The sequence below is a fragment of the Stegostoma tigrinum genome, chromosome 11 (genome assembly GCF_030684315.1).
Source record: "Stegostoma tigrinum isolate sSteTig4 chromosome 11, sSteTig4.hap1, whole genome shotgun sequence".
NCBI lineage: Eukaryota > Metazoa > Chordata > Chondrichthyes > Orectolobiformes > Stegostomatidae > Stegostoma > Stegostoma tigrinum.
Window position 1 is genome coordinate 9,625,701 of NC_081364.1, and position 26,543 is coordinate 9,652,243.

General features: G+C 42.5%; 1 protein-coding gene across 1 annotated transcript in view; it reads left to right on the forward strand.

Moving 5' to 3' along the window:
• The window catches only part of LOC125460147 (rab GDP dissociation inhibitor alpha), a 63,262-nt gene that overhangs the window by 27,637 nt on the left and 9,082 nt on the right, over window positions 1–26,543 (forward strand). The window contains exons 2-9 of the mRNA XM_048547274.2: window positions 2,653–2,760; window positions 5,934–6,033; window positions 7,881–8,015; window positions 15,874–16,072; window positions 20,968–21,099; window positions 21,885–21,984; window positions 24,591–24,762; window positions 25,394–25,538. Of these exons, the coding sequence (XP_048403231.1) occupies window positions 2,653–2,760; window positions 5,934–6,033; window positions 7,881–8,015; window positions 15,874–16,072; window positions 20,968–21,099; window positions 21,885–21,984; window positions 24,591–24,762; window positions 25,394–25,538 (1,091 nt within the window). The remainder of the gene's footprint in view (window positions 1–2,652; window positions 2,761–5,933; window positions 6,034–7,880; window positions 8,016–15,873; window positions 16,073–20,967; window positions 21,100–21,884; window positions 21,985–24,590; window positions 24,763–25,393; window positions 25,539–26,543) is intronic.

A 26,543-nucleotide genomic window follows, 5' to 3' on the forward strand; every position in this document is an offset into this window, starting at 1 on the left:
TGAGCGTGAGGACGAGCTCGGCTAGGCGGATGAGGGTGTTGGTGGAGGGGTACTGGTCGAGCCTGCGGGACAGGAAGAAGTGGTGGGCTTTGAGGCCATCTGCATGCGGAATACAGGTGTATAGGGACTGGACATCCATGTGAAAATGAGGCGTTGGGGGCCAGGGGATTGGAAGCTCTGGAGGAGGTGGAGGGTGTGGGTGGTGTCATGGACGTAGGTGGGGAGTTCCTGGACCAAAGGGGAGAAAATGGAATCCAGATAGGTGGAGATGAGTTCGGTGGGGCAGGAGCAGGCTGAGACAATGGGTCGACCAGGGCAGGCAGGTTTGTGGATTTTGGGAAGGAGATAGAAATGGGCTGTGCAGGGTTGAGGAGTAATAAGGTTGGAGGCTGTGGGTGGGAGGTCCCCTGAGGTGATGAGGTCATGAATGGTGTTGGAGATGATGGTTTGGTGCTCGGGGGTGGGGTCATGATCGAGGGGGCGGTAGGAGGTGGTGTCGGAGAGTTGGCGTTTGGCCTCGGCGATGTAGAGGTCAGTGCGCCATACTACCACTGTGCCACCCTCGTCTGCGGGTTTGGTGAGGTAGGGGTTGGAGCGGAGGGCTGCCCGTTCTGCGGGGGAGAGGTTGGAGTGGGTGAGAGGGGTGGAGAGGTTGAGGCGGTTAATGTCTTGACGGCAGTTGGAGATGAAGAGGTCGAGGGAGGGTAGGAGGCCTGGGGGTGGTGTCCAGCAGGAGGACTTGTGTTGGAGGCGGGTGAAGGGGTCAGTGGAGGGAAGGTTAGGCTCCCGGTTGAAGTAGTAAGCGTGGAGGCGAAGGCGGCGGAAAAACTGCTCTATGTCCAAACGTGACTGGTATTCGTTGATGTGTGGTTGTAGGGGGACAAAGGTGAGCCCCTTGCTTAGGACTGACCGTTCGTCCTCAGTCAGTGGGAGGTCTGGGGGGATGTTGAAGATTCGGCAGGGCTCATTGTGGCTGTCTTCTTTGGGGTTGCTGGCTGTGGAGGTTGTGTGTGGGGTTGTGTTGGCGGTGGGAGGAGTGGGTGGGCAGCAGCAGCGGTGAGGGTGGTGTGTGTGGTGTTGTAAGTTGAGGTGGTGACCGCAGCAGCGGTTGCATCCGTGGTCCCAGAAGTGGTGTACCCGTTGGTGGCGGATGTGACGCCATCGGTGGGGTCACTGGCCATGTCCTTGTGGTCAATGGTGGGGGAGGGGCAGGGACAGGCTCGGTATTTGCGAGGTGCAGGAATCCTCTTGTAGGATCATCCGCCGACACTTCCGCCATCTACAATCTGACCCCACCACCCAAGACATTTTTCCGTCCCCACCCTTGTCTGCCTTCCGGAGAGACCACACTCTCCGTGACTCCCTTGTTCGCTCCACACTGCCCTCCAACCCCACCACACCCGGCACCTTCCCCTGCAACCGCAGGAAGTGCTACACTTGCCCCCACACCACCTCCTTCACCCCCTTCCTAGGCCCAAGATCATTTTCCATATTAAGCAGAGGTTCACCTGCACATCTACCAATGTGGTATACTGTATCCATTGTACCCGGTGTGGCTTCCTCCACATTGGGGAAACCAAGTGGAGGCTTGGGGACCGCTTTGCAAAACACCTCTGCTCGGTTTGCACTAAACAACTGCACCTCCCAGTTGCAAACCATTTCAACTCCCCCTCCCATTCCTCAGATGACATGTCCATCCTGGGTCTCCTGCAGTGCCGCACCGATGCCACCCGTAGGTTACAGGAACACCAACTCATTCCACTTTGATACCATTGGGCTGTAGGGTTCCCATGTGGATTTCACCTGCCTCAAAATCCCGCACCACCCACCCACCCAATGTGTCCCAAAACCACCCCAGCTTGTCACCGCCTCCCTAAACTGTTCTTCCTCTCACCTATCCTGCCCTTCCACCTCAAGCCCCACCCCATTTCCTACCTACGAACCTCATCCCACCCCCTTGACCTGTCCGTCCTCCCCAGACTGACCTGTCCCCTCCCTACCTCCACACCTACTCTCACCTCTCCAGGCTCCATGCCTGCCCCTTTAACTTGTCTGTTCCCTCTCCACCTATCATCTCTATCCATCTTCGATCTGCCTCCCCTTCTCTCCCTATTTATTTCAGAACCCTCTTTCCCCCTCCCCTGTTTCTGATGAAGGGTCTAGGCCCGAAACGTCAGCTTTTGCGCTCCTCGGATGCTGCCTGGCCTGCTGTGTTCATCCAGCTCCACACTTTGTAATCTCTCCTGGCTGCTCGCTCTCATGCTCTGAGAACAGTTAATTAGCAATAGTTAATGTGTCTAATGTTATGTTGTGTTCCAATAGAATTAAGGTATTCCAATTCACTTTTTCTTGTGTATTTTCACTGCAGTGCTTGAATAAATCGTGTTTTGCTTAATGTCAAGTAATTTGACCAGTTAAACACAGCACCTCATTTATTCCTTTTTAAAATGAGAAGAACCTAGGGTCTAGGCTAATATTTTTGAGGGGGTCTGGTCCATAACAACACTGGGCGGAATTTATTATTGGAACATAGAAGTATCTCTCAAATTATTCACCTGTTTTTCTTTAACCCCTCACCTTTTTTATCCCTGGCCTAACAGTGGCCTCAGTTTTTTTTCAGACATTTCATTCTGTCTTTGTTTCGTTTTGAAGGAATGTATCTTGTCTGGAATCATGTCCGTGAATGGAAAGAAGGTGCTTCACATGGACCGGAATCCCTACTATGGAGGAGAAAGTGCATCAATAACTCCTTTGGAAGATGTAAGAAGATTTATATTACTCTTTTTGCCTTCATCTTATGTAGAATCTTGAATGCTACTCCCACCTTCCCTTGGAATTATTTGTCAGACATGTATCTGCAGAAGCAATGTCAGTTAAAACGTTTACAATACACACAACTTTGCACTGTTTGAATAGTCTGTCAATAGATAATTCTTGTTTCCTTTTAAAAGTAGTTGATGTAGTTGCAACAGGTAAGAACTCTGCCTTTTATATCTTGCCTTTTTCCTGCCTTTGGTCTCACTGCAGTGCTTATACCTGTCAGTTACATCAAGGGATTTCTCTATTCTGTTGCTGTTCTTCAGGAAAGTCGACCAAAGAAAAAGCCTCAATTCTTTTCTGTTCATGATTACTGCATTTCTTCTACTTCCCCATCCTGTCAATGACGTTCCAGATAACCATGTGTGGAGCTGGATGAACACAGCAGGCCAAGCAGCTTCCTAGGAGCGGGAAGGCTGACGTTTCAGGCCTAGACCCTTCTTCAGAAATAGGGGAGGGAAAAGGGGTTCTGAAATAAATAGGGAGGGGGGTGGAGGTAGATGGAGGAGAAGATAGGAGGAGAGGAGACAGACAAGTTAAAGAGGCGGGGATGGATCCAGTAGAGGTGAGTGTAGGTGGGGAGGGAATAGGTCCGTCTCGGGATGACGGACAGGTCAAAGGGGCGGGATGAGGTTAGTAGGTAGGAGATGGGGGTGGGGCTTGAGGCAGGAGGAGGGGATAGGTCGGAGGAAGGACAGGTTAGGGAGGCGGGGATGAGCTCGTTTTGGGATGCGGTAAGGGGAGGAGGGATTTTGAAGCTTGTGAAATCCACATTGATACCATTGGGCTGCGGGGTTCCCAAGTGGAATGATTAGCTGTTCCTGCAACCTTTGGGTGGCATCATTGTGGCACTGCAGGAGGCCCGGATGGACATGTCATATGAGGAATAGGAGGGGGAGTTGAAATGGTTCGAGACTGGGAGGTGCAGTTGTTTATTGCTAACTGAGCGTAGGTGTTCCAAAAAAGCGGTCCCCAAGCCTCCGCTTGGTTTCCCCGTTATAGAGGAGGCCACAACGGGAACAGTGGATGCAGTATACCACATTTAACAGATGAACATCTGCTTGATGTGCGCAGACTTCTCGGGTCCTGGGATGGACGTGAGGGGTGAGGTGTAGGAGCAGGTGTAGCATTTCCTGCGGTTGCAGGGGAAAAACAACTGCACCTCTCATTCATGAACCATTTCAACTCCCCCTCCCATTCCTCATACAACATGTCCATCCTGGGCCTCCTGCAGTGCCACAACAATGCCACCCGAAGGTTGCAGGAACAGCTAATCATTCCGCTTGGGAACCCTGCAGCCCAATGGTATCAATGTGGATTTCACAAGCTTCAAAATTCCGCCCCTGCCCCCCCTTAGCACATCCCAAAACCAGCCCAGCTCATCCCCCATCTCCCTAACCTGTCCTTCCTCCCACCTATCCCCTCCTACCTCCTAACCTCATCCTGTTTCCTGGAACTGTCGGTCATCGCTGGACTGACCTATTCCCTCCCTACCTCCCCACCTACACTCTGCTTTTACTGGCTCCACCCCTGCCTCTTTGACTGGTCTGTCTCCTCTCCACCTATCTTCTCCTGCATCCTCCACCTCCTCTCCCTATTTATTTCAGAACCCCCTTCCCTTCCTCCATTTCTGAAGAAGGGTCTAGGTGTGAAACGTCAGCCTTCCTGCTGGTCCGCTGCTTGACCTGCTGTGTTCACCCACCTCTTCACCTTATTATTTCAGATTCTCCAGCATCTACAGTTCTTAGTGTCTGTCAAGCTAACAGCCTTTTGTGAGCTAAGTGTTGGAGGTAGGAGACTGGCATTGATAGAGAATTGGCTCATAGGTAGGAAATAGCAAGTGGAGATATGGAGTCCTTCTTTAGTTTGGTGACCTGGGACTGCATCTGTTCACGATATATGTTAATGGCTTACCAGTGCATGGCCTGCAGCCAAATTTGCAGTAAAAGAAAAGTATTTGTGAAGGTAGGTTACAAGATGGATGCAAATAAGTTAGAGAATGATAGAATAAATAAGTGGGCAAAACGTTGCCCAAATAAATATTTAATGGGGAAACGTTAAGTTCATTTTTTTGGAAGGGAGACCAAAAGAACAGTTTTCACATGGAGAAAAGCTGCAGAAAGCTAGCACGTGTGCAGTGGGTAATCAGCAAGGCTGCACAACTGATTCTAAAATTGTGTTGCCCCCCCCAAAAAAAAGGGATTTGGAGTATGAGAGTTGGTAAAGCTTGCTGCAAATGTACAGGTGCTGGTGAGACAATATTTGGAATACTGAGTGATTTTGGTCCCATTATTTAAGGGAAAATTATCATTTCATTAAAGGCTGTTCAGCAAAGGTCCATTCGGCTGATCCCTGGTCTGGAGGGATCATCCTGATGAGCTAAACAGGTTGGGACTCTGCTGACTGGAGTTGAAAAGCATGAAGAGCGATTGCGTTGAAACATATGATCATTAATGGGCTTGACAGGGTAAATGCTGAGAGCATCTTTTCCTTTGTGGGGGAGTCTAGGACCAGAGGGCATAGCCTCACAGTCGAGGGCTGAAACATGATCTGGCTGACTAACTTTTTTTTAAGCTGATTGCTAAGCCCATAGTTAACAGGAATGGAAACTTTGCTGTTTTAAATGGCTTAACTGCACACCATATGGTGAGCCTTTCCATAGATTCCTCCGGGTGAACTCCTAATGTAACATCATCTACACAGAATTGCCAGTTGGCATAAATAGGTTGCTACCAGATGATTATGTAAGTATGTAGCAGGAAATTTTACCAGCATCAATTTAGGCAAATACAACAGTTACTGATAAAATCAAGTTGTTTTTATGTAGCTATGATTTTTCTTTGCCCTTTGATTTGGAAGTGCTTTGACTTTCTTCAAGAAATATACAGTTGGACAATTGAAATTTGGACCTTTTATTGCAGTAGAAGAATTTTGGGGAGAGTCTTGGGGAGTTGAGGCTTTGAAAAGCTCTGCATTGCGTAATGTAGTGAAGTGTATCTTAATTTGGGATTGCAGCCCTTGAAGGAACAATAAGCAAACAGCACCACAATGTCTACTTTGTTTTTAAGAAATTACCCAACAACATGAAGCTAAATATATTTTGCATTTCCTTGCAGCTGTTTAAAAGGTTCAAGATTGCTGGGAGTCCTCCAGAATCCATGGGAAGAGGCAGGGATTGGAATGTAGATCTGATCCCTAAATTCCTTATGGCAAATGGTAATGAATAGCAAATTTCATTGTACAATATGCGAAAATGGAAAATTAGGACTGGAATTTCAAAATACTTGCCAACTATAAGGAAAGACAATGGGGGTGTTAACTAAGAATGCTGCTGCCATATGGTTGAGCTGGTTAAACATTTGCTTGAGTCCAAGATCAAGTGCCTCATGAACATAGAAGCCCATGATTAAGCTGTCACTATGGTACTATACTGAGGAAGTGTTTCCTTTCTGGTTGTAATGTTGACCCACTGCTCAGATGAATGTTTAAGATCCCATGATACGAGCGAGTTTTGAGAGGATTTGTAACTCAAGTTGAAGTTCTGGATGTGAGTTTGGTCGCTGAGCTGGAAGGTTAGTTTTCAGATGTTTCATCACCATTCTAGGTAACATCATCAGTGAGCCTCCGACGAATCACTGGTGTTATGCCCCGCTTTCTATTTATCTGGTTAGGTTCCCTTGGGTTGGTGATGTCATTTCCTGTTCTGAACAGCACTGCTTCGGAGGCTCACTGATGATGTTACCTAGAATGGTGATGAAATGTCTGAAAACTAACCTTTCAGCTCAGCGACCAAACTCACATCCTGAATCCCATGATACTATTTAAAGAGCCAAAACTTCTCCTGGTGCAATGGTTCCTCAGTTAAACCTGCCAACTAATTTACAATTCGTATGTTAGTTTGATCTGTAGTAGTGTGCTGTATACAGAATGACACATTGTGCTAGCAAAGCCACAGAGACTGCACTTGAAAGAAATTACTTAAGTTCAGTACTTCAGATATTCTAAATTATGCAATTCCTGGAAAATGGATTTGAGTTTTTTTTTGAAGTACTAGGTTTGTTTTGTCTAGAATAATGTTGGAAGGTTCAGCTTTGTTGTTAACCTCAAATATGCAATGTGAATACCTACACTTGAACATAAGACACAAATATGTCCATTATCTCACTCGGGCCATAGTAGGGGTGGCAAAGGAGATAATGGTGATACAGTAATGTTGATTTGGAGTCCATTATTGGACTTGGCATGTATGAATGCATGTTAATAGTCGTCAGGGGTGCTGCTAGATTCTTCATGTTGACACTCCTTACATTTATGTTTACAGAAATTTGCTTTGAAAGATGCAGTCAAAAAGTCGCCGTTATTTGTTCTGATTTCAGCTGACCGTAATCTGTGGAATTTAGTGTAGCAGGTATTGCATTGTTTGTACCAGCACTCCTTCCTTTTTGATCCAAATTTCAAGTTTTTAGGGACAAAGAAAAGTCACTGGAGTGGACTGAGTTGAATTGCTCTTTAAAAATAACTGCAAGAGCAGGATGGGTGGAACAGTCTCTTCCTTGCTGATGTGTAACCATTTTCTGACTCTGCAACTGTTCCCAATGAGAACATGTTAATTTCACTAAGGTGTATAGCAGCTAGAAACATAAATTATGGAAGACGTACTTGATATCAAGGTGAACAATGTGTTGTTAATCAAATACCTGACATCACAACAGGAAAGAAAATCACAGGAATACGTAAGAAAGCAAAGCAGTTTAATTAAATTCATCAGGTTTGAGTTACCTGTAATGACAGCAGCATTTTAATAAATCCATTCCATTGGGTGTAAGTCACAAATATGCCCTTTCAGACAATAAGACTAATCGGAAAGCTTGCAATAGGGCACAACGTTCAGGCAGGGCCTGACCATGGATTTTTTTTTTTCTTGCGCTTCATATCTCTTTCTTTCAATACTGCCTTTTGATCAGTTTGTTGCTAAAACATTCCAGTGGGATTCAGATGTGTTCTTTTAATGTGTTACTCGATCATTTATATTTTACATGGCTGTCAATGGTGCTTTTCCTCAGGTCAGCTTGTTAAAATGCTGCTTTATACAGAAGTTACCCGTTACCTCGACTTCAAGGTGGTCGAAGGAAGCTTTGTCTACAAAGCAGGGAAAATCCATAAAGTCCCATCCGCAGAGACTGAAGCTTTAGCCTCTGGTGAGTAAGAGTGTGACCTGTTTTTGTTTCCATTTTAAGACTGAAATTTTATTTCTGTCTCGGGCATTTTGTTTTAAATCCTCCACGTTTTAAAATGATGCTAAGATGAACCCTTCTGAGTTACTCTGGAGCCAACCAGAATGCAGACAATTCGGATCAGTGAGGTTGGATTAACTTATGACCTCCTAGTAAAGATAAGTGTTTTGAATTTTTCAATTTTTCCTCAAGGAAGAGAAAAATTGGGTCTAAGACTTGTGTTTGAGACTTCTATTAAGACAAATAACATTAGTTCTCACAGGTCGGTGCAACATCGAGGGCCGAAGGGCCTGTTCTGTGCTGTATTGTTCTGTGTTGTATGTACTATATATGAGTGAAGCTGGCTGAAATAAACTCTGAAATTTAAGTTCAGCGGTAGATCAATAGTGATGTACTGACAATCATTTGACAAAACATTTAGCTATACAAGTCAGAAATAGACTCAGTGGGATGTATCACATCTGGTGAACTGAAGAAGTTCACAACAGTGCTAAGTTGAAGGGGAAAAAAAGGTCATACTGCCAAGGTTAGTGGTAGGTCAGAAGCAAGGGCAGAATTTAAAAACCAAAGACTTCTCTTTAGAAAGATAAAGGGAGAAATTGAGTGATTTTTTTGAAAATAAAAGATCAAGCGAGGAGATATAATAACTCCTGTTATCTGTTTTTATATGTAATTAAAAAAGGAAAAACAAAAGGAAGTGAGCATGGGTCCTCGTGTGAGAGTGAGTGTCTGTGGGTTTGTTCGTGAAGAAGTAAGAACATGCTGAAAGTATTACACCATCCTTTCGCTGGGCACAACATGAATGACCATCTAGAAATACTTGCTGATCAAGAGGTGGGGGGAAAAATATCTATTTACGGGTTTCCAAACATGATGAGCTACTATTTAAGCTTGCAATGTAGAGGATATTTCTTGGTGACCACCTAACAACAACGGTTGTACGTTGCAGCCTAAGGTCAACTGCATTTAAAAGTAGAAGTCATCTGTATAATTTATTGTTTAACAATACATTGTGCATTGCTTTGTGCTTTTGAAAGGTTCCTTGGTTTTTTTAAAATTGTGGTAGAATCTGATGCAGAAATGTCTACACTTCAAAGTTGCATGTCATTTCAGCTCTTTGTGAAAATGAAAAAGGCATTGATGCCAATTTGTCTGGTATCTGTGAGCAGTGTCAACAAAAGTGTACTGTCATTTTGCTGGTCTGCTTCTCAATTGACTTCTCCATTTGCTGATCTTTCAAAGAATAAGCAATTTTTAACCATTCTTTTCTGCCCTTTTTTTATGAAACACTGTAGAATCTTAAAACACCGGGCAATACAGAAATGCCCACATCTGTGGTAAAAACGAATTCAGGGGTTTTTTAACAGCCTTATGCACGTTTTGGTGCAGCAGCAAGAAGGACTGCTTCCAAAGATGGGGTTAATTTTATTTGAAGGCATTCTCAATTATAACAAATGACAGCACTTTATTGTTCTGCAGGTTGGTTTTTTAAATCTTTTTTTCCAGCTTAGGGGTCACTTAAGAGTTGTTACTCGATGTTGCTTGGTTCCAGCAGCTACGGTCTAAATTATAGCCTTTTTTCCATGCATTTTTAATTTTGCACGTGAAAAATTGGCAAAAATAGGTTCCTCAAGGTTTTAACATTTCTCAGAAAACTTAGGCAAGCAGTCTCTGTAGTGCAGAACAGTAACGATGTAGGAGGTGAAATGTGGGTAGGTAGTATCAATCTTGACTTAGCAACAAATCGGTCCTAAGAAAGGACATTAGGAAAACCAACTTCTAAGAAAATAAGGAGATGGTGCAATTCAATCTGAATTTCAGTGCTGACTTTTTAACTCTTTTGTCCTTGAGAAAGGCAGAATATTCACAGAATATGTTACAAGTTTGAATTCCATCTGATTATTTGAAAGCATACACATAACAAAGTGTCATTACCTCACCAGATGTGTCCTCGAAATGGTCCATGAAGTCTGAATTTGAATAGCTTGTTGAGCCCGTTTTTTGAGGTTTGTCTGAATTGATAAAAAGCAGCACAGTTTTTAAAGAAGGTGATATATAGAATTATTGTAGAAAAGTATTTCTGTTCTTAAAAATAAAAATGACGAAGATGTCAAATAAGGAGAAATGTTTCCTATGAGGCTGAGTAATTGTCTAATTGTTATTAACGTGGCTCAACATTGACTTTCTGTAGTGAAGGTGCGAGTCAGCTGCTGTGATGGCTTTGGTAGTTGAACATTTGGAGGTTGTTCCTGCAGATGAACTGAGTGAAACACGTCCTGGGAGGGAGTTTTACTCTGGCACTGAGCTGTAGCTTGTGGCTCTATGGTAGCCTGGTTCATTTTAGAAAGCCTTTTAGCTGGTTCACCTTTCCCTGTCTCCCTGTTGAAAAGCAGTGACTTTCAGTTTCTGTTCACAACCTGGTTTCTCATAATAAAGTACTTGTTATAACTGAAATAACTGCTATCTAGAACGGTCTCATCATGCTTTCATAATGGTCAGAAGTCACACAACACCAGGTTATGGTGCAACAGATTTACTTGAAGCCACAAGTTTTTGGAGTACTGCTCCTTCATCAGCTGAAGTGCTGTGTCAAAGTGTGGAGCCAGATGAACACAGCAGGCCAAGCAGCATCTTGGAAGCACAAGCTGACGTTTTGGGCCTAGACCCTTCATCAGAGAGGGGGATGGGGAGAGGGTTCGGAAATAAATAGGGAGAGAGGGGAGGCAGACTGAAGATGGACAGAGGAGAAGATAGGTGGAGAGGAGAGTATAGGTGGGGAGGTAGAGAGGGGATAGGTCCGTCTGGGGAGGATGGACAGGTCAAGGGGCGGAATGAGGTTAGTAGGTAGAAAATGGAGGTGCGGCTTGAGGTGGCAGGAGGGGATAGGTGAGAGGAAGAACAAGTTAGGGAGGCGGGGACGAGCTGGGCTGGATTTGGGATGCAGTGCGGGGAGGGGAGATTGAGGCAGATTTTGAAATCCACATTGATACCATTTGGGGTGTAGGGTTCCCAAGCGGAATAAGAGTTGCTGTTCCTGCAACCTTCGGGTGGCATCATTATGGCACTGCAGGAGGCCCAGGATGGACATGTCGTCTAAGGAATGGGAGGGGGAGCGAGTTTTGAGAAGATTTGTAGCTCAGGTTGAGTTTCTGGATGTGAGTTTGCTCACTGAGCTGGAAGGCTAGTTTTCAGACGTTTTGTCACCATTCTAGGTAACATCATCAGTGAGCCTCCGATGAAGTGCTGGTGTTATGTCCTGCTTGCTATTTATCTGTTCAGGTTTCCTTGGGTTGGTGATGTCATTTGCTGTTTTTCTCAGAGGATGGTAGATGGGCTCCAAATCATGTGTTTGTTGATGGAATGCCATGCTTCTAGGAATTCTCGTGCATGTCTCTGTTTGGCTTGTCCTTGGATGGATGTGTTGTCCCAATCAAAGTGGTGTCCTTCCTCATCTATATGTAAGGATATGAGTGATAGTGGGTCATGTCATTTTGTGGCTAGTTGATGTTCATGTATCCTGGTGGCTAGCTTTCTGCCAGTTTGTCCAATGTAGTGTTTGTCACAGTTCTTGCAAGGTATTTTGTAGATGACGTTTGTTTTGCTTGTTGTCTGTATAGGGTCTTTTAAGTTCACTAGCTGCTGTTTTAGTGTATTGGTGGGTTTGTGGACTACCCTGATGCCAAGAGGTCAGAGTAGTCTGGCAGTCATTTGTGAAATGTCTTTGTTGTAGGGGAGAATGGGTATGGTTTCTGGGCACGTTTTGTCTGTTTGTTCGGGTTTGTTGCTGAGAAATCGGCAGACTGTGTTCATTGGCTACCCGTTCTTTTTGAACACGCTGTATAGGTGATTTTCTTCTGCTCTTTGTAGTTCCTCTGTGCTGCAGTGTGTGGTGGTTCGTTGGAATAATGTTCTAATGCAGCTTTGTTTGTGGGTGTTGGGATGGTTGCTCCTGTAGTTCAGTATTTGGTCCGTATGTGTTGTTTTCCTGTAGACGCTGGTTTGAAGTTCCCCATTGGCTGTTCGCTCTACTGTGACATCCAGGAATGGCAGTTTGTTGTTGTTTTCCTCCTCTTTTGTGAATGTTATGCTAGTAAGGATATTATTGATGGTCTTCTAGCCACTAGACGACATCTTCTAGACGTCAACTAGCCACAAAACGACATGACCCGCTATCATTAGTATCCTTACAGATGAGGAAGGACACCACTTTGATTGGGACAACACATCCATCTGAGGACAAAGCAAACACACATGCACAAGAATTCCTAGAAGCATGGCATTCCAACCGGTTTCCCATCAACAAACACATTGATTTGGAGCCAATCCACCATCCTCTGAGAAAGGGAACAGGAAATGACATCACCAACCCAAGGAAACTTAAACAGATAAATAGAAAGCAGGACGTAACACCAGCACTTCATCGGAGGCTCACTGATAATACCTAGAAAGGTGACAAAACATCTGAAAACTAACCTTCCAGCTCAGCGAGCAAACTCACATCCAGAATGGGAGGGGGAGTTGAAATGGTTTGTGACTGGGAGGTATGGTTGTTTATTGTGAGCCAAGCGTAGATGTTCTGCACAGCGGTCACCAAGCCTCCGCTTGGTTTCCCCGATGTAGAGGAAGCCACACCGTGTACAACGGATAAAGTATACCACATTGGCGGATGGGCAGGTGAACACCACCTTGACGTGGAAAGTCATCTTGGGGCCTGGGATGGGGGTGTGGGGGTAAGTGTAGCACTTGCTGCGGTTGTGGGGGAAGGTGCCGGGTGTGGTGGGGTTGGAGGGGAGTGTGGAGCAGACAAGGGAGTCGTGGAGAGAGTGGTCTCCCTGGAAGGCAGACAAGGGTGGGGTTGGAAAAATGTCTTTAGTGTTGTTCATGTGGAACAGTCCCTCTTTCGCACCTACATTGGCCCGAAACCCCACCTCTTCCTCCGTTACAGTGACCATATCGGCGCCGCCTCGTGGTCCCAAGAGGAGCTTGAACAGTTCATGCACTTCAACACCTTCCACCCCAACCACAGGTTCACCTGGACCATCTCCAACACACCCCTCACCTTCCTGGACCCCCCTATCTCCATCTCCTGGCAGCCACCTAGAAACCCATGTCCATTTCAAGCCCACCGACTCCCACAGCTACCTGGAATACACCTCCCACCCACCTTCCTGCAAAAATTCCATCCCCCTATTCCCTTTTCCCAATGCCTTTGCCTCTGCTGCATCTGCTCCCAGGATGAGGCATTCTGCTCCCGTATATCCAAGATGTCCTCGTTCTTCGCAGACCGCAACCCCCCTCCCCACAACGCCCTCAACTGTGTCTCCCGCATTTCCTGCAACTCATCCCTCACATCCTGCCCCCGCAATAACAGCCAAAAGAGAATCCCCGTAGTCCTCATGTACCACCCCACTAACCTCCCGGATACAACGCATCATCCTCCGACACACCAGCCATCTACAATCTGACCCCACCACTAACACTTCTGGTTATCCATTGGAAGTGTTCACTTGAGTCTCAGGTGCTCTCGTGATTTTGTTTTTTCTCCCCTGAAGTAAGTACAATATGGTCTCCATGTCATATGATAAGTGTACACATGTGACCTTGGGAGCCTTTTATAAGATTTTTGTCTATTTTAAAAGCACATTGACTGACTTTTTTTAACAAAATAAGTGATAATCACATTATGACACAGACTCAAAAGCAACAACTACAGATGCTGGCTGCTACTGGTCTGGCAACATTTGTGGAGATGAGGAAAACACACCATTCCAGATATGACCTCGCAAAGCATTTTGGTTTAATTTTGAAATGACTGACCCTCTATGAAGAATGATGACTATTAAACTTGCTCTGGTGTAATTTTTTGATTTTGTGCAGACTGAAGGCATTAACTTGGAATGGCTAAAGAGCTGATCACTATTCTTTTGAGGAAAATGCTATATAAAAGATTTAATAGCTGAGCACTTAGAAAACGGTGCCAGGATCAGACAGTCAGAATGGATTTATGAAAGGGAAATCATGCATGATAAATGTACTGAAAGTTTTTAAGGATCTAGTTTGAGGAGGAGCCAGTAGATCTGGTTAATTTGAACTTTGAAAGCTTTAGACAAACTCTCTCAGTATGAGATTCATGTGTAAAATTAAGGCACCTGGGATTGGAGGTACTGTATTCAGGTGGATAGAAAACTAGTTCCTACAGAGGCAACAGAGTAGGACAAAATGGGTCTTTTCTTTTTCTGGCAGGCAGTGCCTAGTGGGGTGCTGCAGGGATCGGTGCTTGGACCTGGATCATGTTAATGATTTGGATAAAGGAACTGAATGTATGTATTTTTGTGCTCAATTTGGAGATGATACAAAGCTGGGTGGGAATGTGAGCAGGATGTAGCTTAGTTAGTGTGTGCTGAGGGAGTGGTGAAAATGCATGGCAGTAATGTGGATAAATATCTACTTCGGGGGCAAAAACTGGAAGGCAGATAATTATTTAAATGGCTGGCTCTAATTTGAGAGAGGGGAATGTGTGAGAAGACGACCTGGGCGTCCTTGTGAATCAGCAACTGAATGCAAGCATTCAGGTGCAGCAGGCAGTCAGAAGGGCAAGTGGTATGTTAGCATTTACAGCAAGAGAATTTGAATATTCATTTCAGCAGGGATGCGTTACAATTATACAAGGGCTTGGTGAGTTCACTTGTGGAATATTGTGTACGGTTTTGGGGTCCTTAGGAGGAAGGATGCCCTTACAATGGGGGTAATGTGGTAAAGGTTCACTAACCCGATCCCTGGGCTAGCAAGATGTAAAAGGAGAAGTTTTTGGGATGATAGTGGTTTCAAGAGGTATATTTTGTCCTGGGTTTGTTTTTTAAATCGAGACATTTGGACACATCCAAAGTTGTCTGTTTCAAGCCAATAAAGTAAACAGCTTGTGAGGCCATGGAGATTTTTAAAAGTTGGAACAATAGAAGCAACATGAGTGGGTAGAGTAAGGCTTCCACAGAACCAAGGTTTCAGTTTAGTTTTCAGCATTTATTGGAGTTTTTAAAGTTGGCTGGGGAACTTGTCTCTTGCTCTTGCTGCTTGTAGGATATAACTGCACTGGAACAGTTGCTGTTTCTTGGTTAAATGATCTATTATTCTGTTGAGTTTTCCAGTAGTTAGGTTATTCCAATTCTTTTGTGTTTTAACTGGGGTAAGAATGAAGTGTCTTTTGCCTAAAGCTAAGTACCATGTCCTATGCCTGGAGCACAAAACGTCACACTTGCCTTTTAAATAAGATAAAAGCTAGGGTCTAGGCTATCTCCTTGATGAGTTTGGAGGGGGGGGGGTGGCGCAGCAGGTGGAACAGGCAGTTAACTTGGATGATAACCATAATTGTGAATGGTGGAGCAAGCTCGAAGGGCCTATTTTCTATGTCGTAAATTCTGACTTGACTGTTCAGTTCTGAATCAAATTTGTGTGACATCCTTTCTTCTTTCTACAGTGCATGCATGTTCTGATGTGTCTGTGAAATGATTTTAGGAGTGTTTGATTACTTTGGAACCAGAACAACAGTGTCTCAATGTATTTGTGAAAAGGGTGAGCAATATATTATAGGTGTCAAGCAAATAAATCTTGGATTTCTTCAGCAGTTAGCTATCAATAGACAAAATAACGTGATCAGTACTTTAAAATAATGAAATTTAAATGGACCGGTGAAAGACCTCTTCAGCCAGAAATTTCAAGGTCATGAAGTGGACCATAATGTTGTCAAACAGTGTGACTGTGTGGGAGAAAATGAGAAAGGCCAACTGTCCACCATGGCAATAAATACTTATTTTTCACTTTATAGATCTGATGGGTATGTTTGAAAAACGCCGATTTCGAAAATTTTTAATATTTGTAGTCGGTTTTGATGAGCATGACCCGAAAACAAACCAAGGTGTTGAGCCACGAAAGACTACTATGCGAGAGGTCTACAAGAAATTTGATCTTGGACAAGAGGTTATCGATTTCACAGGACATGCTTTGGCTCTGTACAGAACAGATGAGTATGTTAACTGACTTTTACACACTTAAACTACAGTATACAACAATAATAAACTTGCATTTATATAGCACCTTTTTATTACAATCAACGATCTCAAAACACTTTAGAGCACCATCATAAAATGAACTACAATACTGAGCCACAGTGATATCTGACAAAATTGAAATTTAGTCTAAGATCTAGGTTTTATGGAGTACTTGTTACAGGAGGCAAGTGAGGTAGATGAAGAGAATTTCAGACCATGGGCCCAGGCAGCTGAAAGACATGGCCACCAATTATATTTGGGAAGGGATTGTAGTCATCTAACTCTGTCAGAAAGGAGAAGCATTACTGAAACAAAACATGTTAAGGGATGATTTAATATAAGAGATAACGAAGTGTGGAGCTGGATGAACACAGCAGGCCGCGCAGCATCTTAGGAGCACAAAAGCTGACGTTTAGGCCTGAAACGTCAGCTTTTGTGCTCCTCTGCTGCTCGGCCTGCTGTGTTCATCCAGCTCCACGCTTTTGTTATCTTGGGAACTGCAGAGGCTGGAGAATCCACTATCTCTGCGGGATGGTTTAATTATGACTCAAACTTTCTGAAAAGTTTTGGGTGAGTAAATTGACAAGAATTGTTTCTGTAAATTCTCTCATGCTCAAGCAGGTATTAACATAAAGAAAAAGTTTGTCTCTCTCTTTCCTTTAACTTGCATCTCCTTTCTAACAACAGTCTTTTGCATATCCTGCTTTTACAACTTCCAGAATGTAGTCATCTATGAATGAGTAAATATTCAAAAGGAGGCAGTCAGCCAGCCATTTTAGGTTTGTTCATTTCACTTGTGCCAGTTGTATGACCCTTTGACCCCTCTGCCTATAAACTTTGTGTGCTCTTGTGTCACTGTGCTGGATGGAGGGGCAGCACCCTGAAAGATTGAGGTTTTCAAATAAACCTGTTGGACTATAACCTGGTGTGTGATTTTTGACTTTGTCAGTCCCAATCCGACACCAGCACCTCCACATCTTTTTCTATCTACCAACTTGACCTTTGACTCCCCTTTTCCCAACAAATAATATGTCTAACTCCACTTTTTTTTTTAAAAAAGTGCAGTAATTTTACCTATGCTACACTTTGGATAAAAGAATTCCAGAGACACTCACCCCTCAGACTTTTTTGTCTCCTTTTTACGTTTTAAACTCTGTTCTCCAGTCTCTCTCCCTCAGTTTCTCTCCACAATTGGAAACCATTTTAAGGATTTATCTTAATGATAAGTTGCCTCAATATCGAGAAGATACCTGTCATTTTCCTGAACTCCAATAGATATAGCATCAACCCAACCAAGGATTTTTTTTCCCCTTCAATTTACTCCCAGCATCCCAGGTGTCAATAAACCTTCCCTGAACTGCTAATGCAGTTATGTCCTATTACAACATGAAACCAGAACTGTACATTGTACTGTAGATGGATCTCACCAACGCCCTGTGTAACTGCAATATAACTTGGCTATATTTGATATTCCATTTTGCTTGTGATAAGTGATAATGTCATTGGCTTTCCTAATCACTGCCACACCTACATGCTAACTTTACAATTCATCTGCAATCTCTCTTTGTGTAAATAAAATACTTCATCATCATTCTTCATTCCAAAATGACTAGAATTAGAGGAGGGAACTTCCTATAGTTCTTGCCAATCAGGGAGATACATTTAATAGTTTGAAACAAGAGTCCATCATTTTGATTGAATGCTACTGTTAACTTCTTTGTAGTAGCAGGACACAATGTCTTTCTGTCTGGGCCCTGCCTTTTGTTTAGTGGATAAGTTGGTGTCTGTCCAGAATTACTGTTGCCTTTTTACGTTAAGCTAATTCATTAATATCTGGCTGCTGTGTTTGTACTGTCTGGTGTATGGGATTTGTGAATTGAGGTTTACTTGGTCATTGTACCCAGCATTCCTTAATCTTTGGCCAAGTTAACAATCTGTGTTTCAGCAGTCAGGAGGCTGCTACACCCTTTACCAGCTCCTGCCACTCTGACCTAACTCCCAGTCTTGGATTTGTGTCCTATCTTCTGAAAAGAGAGAAAGCAAAGAGTGTTCTAATGGCCTACGTAGGAAAGAATTTGGTTTGTGGAAGATATCTGAGGCATGGCTGTAGGTGAGTGAGAGTTTGAACTGCTCAGATGGAGATGTGAGCAAGTGTCTTGAAAAACAGGAATGATTGGAGCTGTGAAGAGTCTTGTCCTGCTGGGCAAGGCTGTGCACAGACCTTGGCACCTGACAATGTTATTTTGCTGAGGCACAAGAAACTCTTGATCAAACACTGTCTTGGAGGGTTGTGGGATTGGATGAGGTGGCAAAGACCAAGACCATGGCGAGTTCTGAAAACCAGGATGAGAATTTTAAAATCAACATATTACTTGGTTGGGAACCATTTTGTTTGCGCAGTTCCTGTCCATTTGTACTGTTACCCTTACGGCCACTGTACAACGTGTTTAATGAGAAAAAACGTGGGGTTTTTTCTCAGATGAAATTTAATCTTCAAGTCAACTTTTTCAAAATTAGTCCAGACAGATTTTAAATTTTGGGTTATGAGATGCATGAAACCCACTGGAGATAATTTCATTTTGAAGGCTGGAGTCAAAGGAAATTGCTGGGAGTGGTTTCATTCAAAGTGTAACTGTTGATTTAGAGAACAAGAAAGCTTTTGAAGTGAAATGTAGTGAAAATGATACTTACTGTCACTCATTTCCGATACCGATGGGCAGTATTCTTTGTAGATGAAAACATTATTTGAGCACCACATTAATGTTGAAGCATAACTGGAACAAAGCATGGTAAGGAATGATTTTAGTAATGATTTTCAAATGTTATGAAAGGCTTTGAGTGAGAAAATAAACAAGAATTGCTTCCATAGTTTTCCCCCTCTCCCGTTCAAGTGGGTGTTAATTGAAGGAAAACGTTTGCCATTGTTCCCTTTTAAAAGGTTATTTAAACTTTTTAGTGTTTAAGTGCTTTACTAAAGGCACTGCTGTGGCAGAGGTTGAAAAATTTAATCTGGAATTGGAGAACAATATGAAAGGATATGGTGAAATGAAAGGGAATAGGTTATAATCTGATCAGTCATTACCTTATTGAATGGTTGGAATAGGCTTGAGGAGCTGACAGGCCTACTCCTCCTTGTTTGCATGTTTGTGGTAACTCCTTTAATGAGCTGTCCTAAATGACCAGATTTGGGTAGGTGCTTTTGTGGGACTACCAAATGAATACTTGAGTTTGGTATGGAGCAAGAGTGCACCCTTAAGGTTTACAGTTCAGACACCTGAAAACAAATTTTACACCAACTTGGGGTGGATAAAAGCAATGACCACCACCATCAGTTAAAAGCGTATAAAATAGAAGCAGAATTTAACTGTTTACCCCTTTTCAGTCTGCTCCCATGTCCCAGAATAACCTTTTGATACTCTTGTCTATTAAGAATCTAAATCTACTTCTGCCTTCAGGTGATAATTGTCCTGTAATGTTTGCTTTCTTAGTTTTCCTAATGGTCCCAGCTGAAAACTTGCTTCAAGCCTCTGCTAGTTGTTGCTTGTTTGGTTAAACACAAGGGAACTGACTTTTTCCTGATATTTAGTTGTTACAGAAGAGAAGGTCGAATCCCTCTCTGATAATTAAAACCAAAGCACGCAGAGAAGCTCACTTTGCCTCATAATCTGCTGAAGGAAATGGGGGAAAATATGGTATAATCTGCCTTTCACCTCCCAATCTGTTATAAAGGAGAAGTTACATGAAACGAAAGCCTTTCACTTGCTGTATAATCAACTAACAATTTAGTTATCTAACTCTTAACAATGAACAAATTAACAGAACTACTAACAAACCAAACAATTCCCTCTGTGCAACTAACCATTCCCCATTAAAACCAAGTTCTAATGGTATGGTGTTCCAATAAATACAAATCCCACTTGGATAAACCAAAGTAATAAAAAAATTAAAACGCAAACTCTCAACACCACAGTCAGGACATACCTTACAGAATGTTCCATTCTTTTTCTGCTATTTTCCAGTCAGGGATTCTTCCTTTCTATTTCAAATCCATGTATCAGGTATATCAGCTAAAGAATGCTGTGGTTACCTTTTTTAGATGGTGTTTAATCAGAGAGCTTAAAGATTTTTGCAACAGCCAGAGTTTTACTCTTTCTCACTTTCTTTCTTGCTTTCCAGTTCGCGCTCAGCTTGGTGTGCACAAACCCTCTTTTAAAACCTTGCCAATTTACTTGCAATAGGATTGGTTCTAGGTTGTCAACGCAATCTGATTTTAAATTCAATTGGCTTTCAGTCTGTAAGTGACTGGTTTAAATTTAATTGACTAATATTCAAGCTGGTTGACTTGGCATCAAAACAAGCCTACGTTTCCAACTGCTCAGCCAGTTGATACACAGTTTTCAATTTCAGAACTATCTGTATATCTGCAGCTGCTTGCAGACGTTTTTGTCTAAATTTCCAAGTTTAGAAAACCACATCGCCCCTTAAAGGGACTATGCACTCTTCCCGCAATTATTTTTACAAGCAAATTCAAATTCCTGCCGTAGAATTCACAAGTACTGTACCAAACTTCACAATATAGTACAGATATAACTGACATTACCGGCCTATTCAGATGGTTGTGAAATGTTGTATATTGTAGAATGGTGAGTTTAATACATCTTGGTCAACATTGTCCCTTAACAAACAAACTTTTTTTAAGGTGTATCGAATAATTCTACACTAACTAGATTTTCTGGTCTCTTGGTTACTCATCCGTGTATTGTGTTTATCTAAGGGCTCAAGGTCTTTAATTTTGCTTTAGTTTTTGAAAGAAGACTGGTAGAATTCTGTTGTTGTTAAAGATATGTGACCTTCTGCCAATTTGATCCCAGTTACCTGGACCAACCATGTCTGGATACCATCAATCGCATTAAACTATACAGTGAATCTTTGGCACGGTACAGCAAGAGTCCCTATCTTTACCCACTCTATGGGCTTGGAGAACTGCCACAAGGCTTTGCTAGGTAAGTGCAGGACAGTATCTGTGCAATGAATTTTGCAGTCCAGCTTGTTCACCTCTATATCTGAGTGTCATTGTTCTGTGATAGTAATTCCTCCTTAAAGCTGCATATATCTAACATTTTCGATGGAACTTCCAATCACTTCATGCTCTTACCCACAACATGGTCGTTGGTAGCCAAATGAGTTTGGCCAAATTTTCTATCAACAAAGCCAATGTGAAATTCACTTGCTTTAGTTTAAATCATGCATTATTCATGTTTATTTAATGTTTTTGGTGCTTTCTTTTCTGCGGGTTGGAGCAGCTCTTAGTCTTTTGGCACCCTAGTGTTCATGCTGTAACAAAGTCTGTAATGAATTCAGGAAGTTGTCTTTTCTGCATAACATTATTCAAATTAAACTTCAACTATTTTCTCTCAAAATATGACTAATATTTTGAAGTAATTAAAGCATCACTTTTTTGATACGAGCAAATAGATGCAACTGTGTTGAGAATTGAGCCTAATGTTAGCTGAGACAGCTCAGTCCACGATGCTTTGCAAGTGCAACTCGAGGGCATCAGAATGTGGTGATTTTCCGTGCTATTTGTTTGTTATATATTTTATAATCATTAAATGGTTAGGCAAAATGCAGCTTGGGTACCATTTAAGGCCAATGATGATGTGATGTCCTGACATTTGATTAGGATGCTAGCATTTGTACTGTCTGTTAGACAGCACTAACAAGCTGTTTCTTAAACTGAAGTCTGATTTTTTTTTTTTTTCCCTCTGTTTCTCAACTTCTTTTCCAGATTGAGCGCTATCTATGGGGGCACTTACATGCTTAACAAACCAGTGGATGAAATTGTGTATGAGAAGGGGCGTGTGGTGGGTGTCAAGTCTGAAGGGGAGGTAAGTTGTGTGGTATGAAGCCGTACGAGCAGTTTTCAGAACTCATATAAATATTAAGTAGTCATTAATGAATCTAATAAGGAATTCAGGGAATACTGCTTTGCTAAGAGTAGTCAGAATGTGGAACTGTGTAGAGACGTTCAGGCCAGTGCATAAATGTCAAAACAGAAATGGGCTATCCAACCCACTTTGTCTACTTTCTTTCGTTGTGAGCCCTTTGTTATTGACAGATACAACACTACAGGATGCCCCCTTTGCTGAGGGGCCTTTTAGGATGCCCTGAAGGGTGCAGATACTTTTTTGTATGTAAATCGAAGTCTATTTGGTTTTTCTATCTCCCATCAGTATCACCTAACCTGATTTGCCTAATTTTCTAGAGTAGCTTGGATGTCTCGAAGAGGAACTAAATAAGAACATAGGGTTAAATGAAGTTGAGTGGCTGGAAGCTCCTGCTGTGCACTAATAAAACCTTGGGTATGAAGACCTGTTTCTCTGCTGTAAATTGTATTTAAGTTTGAGGCAAAGAAAAAAAAATCAGTTTGGAGTAGTACATGAATTCAAGCTTGAAATAAGTGTCTTGACACAAAGGAGAAAAGAATGTGATTGAGATTGACTTTAAAGGATGCAGGGGTCCCAGACTTTAGAATGCTTGTACTTAGCAATATGATCCCAGATATGAGTGTAATTTTAAAGACCTGAGAAATGAATATTTTCCCATGCTTGAGCAGCTTCTTTCCACTATTCTGTTCTGCACTGTTTTCAGACTTGCGTACCATTCCGTTTGAGAACGGACACGAAAACAAAATCCTTTCACACACTCCTACTGTAATGGTGGTTTTATTAGTGCTGTACCTTTTGCAGCTATTCATCAGCCTGCCATTCACACCTGCTGTAAACACACCTTTAATTCCTGCATTATTCCCCTTTCTTCAGCTCTGCACAACAAACTTTTGTCATTTAATCTCTTGATTTAATTCTGTCATGGCCATTCTGTTTTATTCCAATTTCACCATCTCCTTTTTCACTTGCACTTTTTTTGTTTAGTTGTTCATTCGTGGGATATGACATCGCTGGCTGTGTTGCTGTTGCTAAACTCACAATACGATTGGGGGATATTTCCATGATTTTGACCCATTGATGGAAATGCAATGTTTCCACATTAGGGTAGTGAGTGGTTTGGAGGGAAACTTGTAAGTGACAGTGTTCCCAAAAGCACTTGTCTTTGTAGATGCTAATGGTTATGCTTGTTGTCTAAGGATCAGTGCATCTTGATAATACACGCTGCAACGACTGAGTGTCAGTGGTGAAGGCTATGCAATGATTGCCACCACCTCCACAATCAAGTAACTGATTTGTCCCAGATGGTGTCAAGTTTCGAGTGCTGTTGGAGCTGCACTGACCCAGACAGCCCTGACTTGTGCCTTTTGTAAAACATGGATGATAGGCTTTTTGGGAATCAGGTACTCACTGAAGAACTCTGAGCCTCTGTTCTTGGAGCCGTAGTATTTATCTGGCTAGTTCAGTTCAATTTTTAGTTGATGGTAATTTGATTTGCTGGAGTATCTGCTGCTAATGCAGGAGATGGGGCTGCACGATCAGAGATGATGCCATGACCCATCTGCATGAGTGATGTTAATGGGAAAGGAAGTTTTTCTTTGAAGCTCTGAACTGATCATTTAACTAAAACTGAAACCACTGTGGAAAGCACATTCCCATTGTATTTTCGATTGACTGCTGCTCTGAGTTAACAAGCTGCTTGTCAGGAAGAAGTCTTCAGGTACTGCTGAAACAACACTTGAATATGCCGAGAGCAATTTCATAAATAACTTAACTTCTCATTCTTGAGGTATCCAAATGAAAAGTATAATCTGGCAGCCAATCTAATGCCATGAGTTACCTGACAAGATTAATTTGGCTTTCCACATGTCCAATCTTGATCTGACTGTGCACACTGAGACTGTCCAGTCCCAAGGTTAAGTGGTGCAACAAATTTCATTACTCCTCTGACCTGATATCAAAATAAGTTTGTTTTTTTTTGTTTCATTTCCTTCTGGAATGTAAGGGGGAAATAAGCAGATTTTTCACTTTATGCATGTTATCATTAAGCTTTGTAATATGAAAATATTAATTTTGGGTGATTGCCTCCAAAAGTGTTGTTACAATTTGTGCCACAACATAGCCTTCAAAATCTGTTACATTTTCTGATTTATCCCAGCTTTAAAGAAGGGTCATTGAGGTGAAATATTTGCTTCCCTGCGTAGAGGCTGCCTGCCTGGCTGAGTGTTTCCAATATTTTCAATTTTTGTTTCTGAATTTCTGCTTCAGCATTTCACTCTTATTTGTAGTGTGTCCTGTTCCTGTGTTAAGTGATCCATTATAGCCTTTGTAATTTTCAGAAAATTACTGTTTACATTCACTTAATTTTCAGTATTTGAGTGAAAAGCACTGGGGGAGCACAGTCACGCTCATAATATTCTCTCCTTTTTTCTTGTTTTGTTTCTCATAATTTTTTCATGTTCACTAACTGGGGAAACTGATTCAAGGGCTTAATTTTGGTTATAACTGGAAAATTAATATCAATCTTTACTTGCTGATCTCTCTTACAGACTGCTCGTTGCAAGCAGCTGATCTGCGACCCCAGCTATGTACCCAATCTGGTGAAGAAGGTTGGAAAGGTTGTCAGAGTCATCTGTATCCTCAGCCATCCTGTCAAAAATACTAATGATTGTAACTCCTGCCAGATTATTATTCCACAGATGCAAGTCAACAGAAAGTCGGGTAATGTGTGATATTTAAAGCAAATTGCATGAAATAAGAGTGGGAGTGTCCTCGGCATCAAAAATGCCTCTTCAACAGTATGAACCCTGTTAAAAGTGCATCAAAAACTCCATTGATGCAATATTGTAGTGAGGCTGTGGGCCATCTTCAACAGTGGGCCAAGTGGCATCTTTAAGTTGCTTATTACAGACCCAATCACCGAACCATTCAAAAGTAAAAGATCTCTACCACAATAAGGCTAGGATTCCACAAGCGAATTGAATCTCCCAGGCTAGTGAGGGCTAAAAAAACATTCCCAGCTCTCTTTCCTGATAGCTGTTCAGTGTCTTTGGTTTGAATGTCTGCTTACATGTGTCCATAGATTTTTTGGATGAGAATGGTGCTATCATAACATTATCACCACATTCATGACGGTTGAACAACCTCCTCTCGCTCCCCGACTGTGCTCACAAACAAGGATTGGCCACTTGGGCAAGTCTCAGGGCTGATAGTACAGTTCACCATAGGCCACAGAATTAAAAGTTGCCCAAAAAGAAGAGACTTGATTGTAGCTGTTTGGTCGTAGGATTGGTGCAATTTCAGTGAAGTGGTTTTTTCTTCAAACCTATGAACCAATGAACTTTTCTTTCAGACATCTATGTTTGTGTTGTGTCATATGCACACAATGTCGCAGCCGAAGGCAAGTACATTGCCATTGTCAGCACTACTGTGGAGACCAACAATCCTGAGAAGGAGGTTCAACCAGCTCTAGAACTTCTGGATCCTATAGACAAATCGTAAGGCACTGAATGCAACGTGTTATCTGTTTTTAATTTTGTGTAAGATAGTGCTATTACTTTTGTTGTATTATGCAGGATTTATGGCACAGAGACAGATTACTTGTCCTAAGCTGGAGTTTGTGCTCCATATGGGCTTCCTTTTGCCCTCCTTCATTGACCCTATCAATATTGCCTTCTATTTCTATCTCTGTTGTGTTTATCATTCATATATGTGCATGGAAGCAATTCTGCAAAAGTTCTTCAGGCTGACTCCTAGGCTGAAAGTGCAGGTAGTTACGCTAACTGCATGTTTCTTAACACAAGTTGGGCTGTAATGTGATTGATGTATAGTGGATGCTGTTTGGCTAATACAAACTTTCTGCTGTACAGGTACAGTGATTTCCCTATAATGCAATTTTCACAGGTGGCTTTCTGTAACGCAAGATCACACAAGAATGTCTGTCTATCTTTCTTTATTCATTTACGGGATGAGGCCATCACTGACTAGGCAGCATTTTTTTTGCCCATCCCCAATTGCCCAGAGGGCAGTTTAGAGTCAACCATATTGCTGTGGGTCTAGAGTCACATGTAGGCCAGACCAGGTAAGGATGGTAGTTTCCTTCACTAGAAGATATGAATGAACCTGATGGGTTTTTCCTGACAATTGGTAATCATTAGGTTATTAATTTCAGATATTTATGGAATTCAAATTCCACCATCTGCCATGGCTGAATTGGAACCCAGGTTTCCAGAGCATTATGTGGGTCTCTGTGTTAACAGTCCAGCGATAATACCACTAGACTATCACTTCCCTCCGCCATACAGGAGAACTAGCTGTTGTCTTATAAGGGAGCTAATGCTGGTTGAAATTTCAAAGAAAGCGAACTGAACTTAATGGAGCAACTATGAATCTAAGGGTAATTGACAGGGAAAATGCTGATGGGATGGCTTCCCATTGTTGGGGACATTACAAACTTGGGGTCATAGTTTGATCAGGGACTAGCCATTTTAGGTGAATTTCAG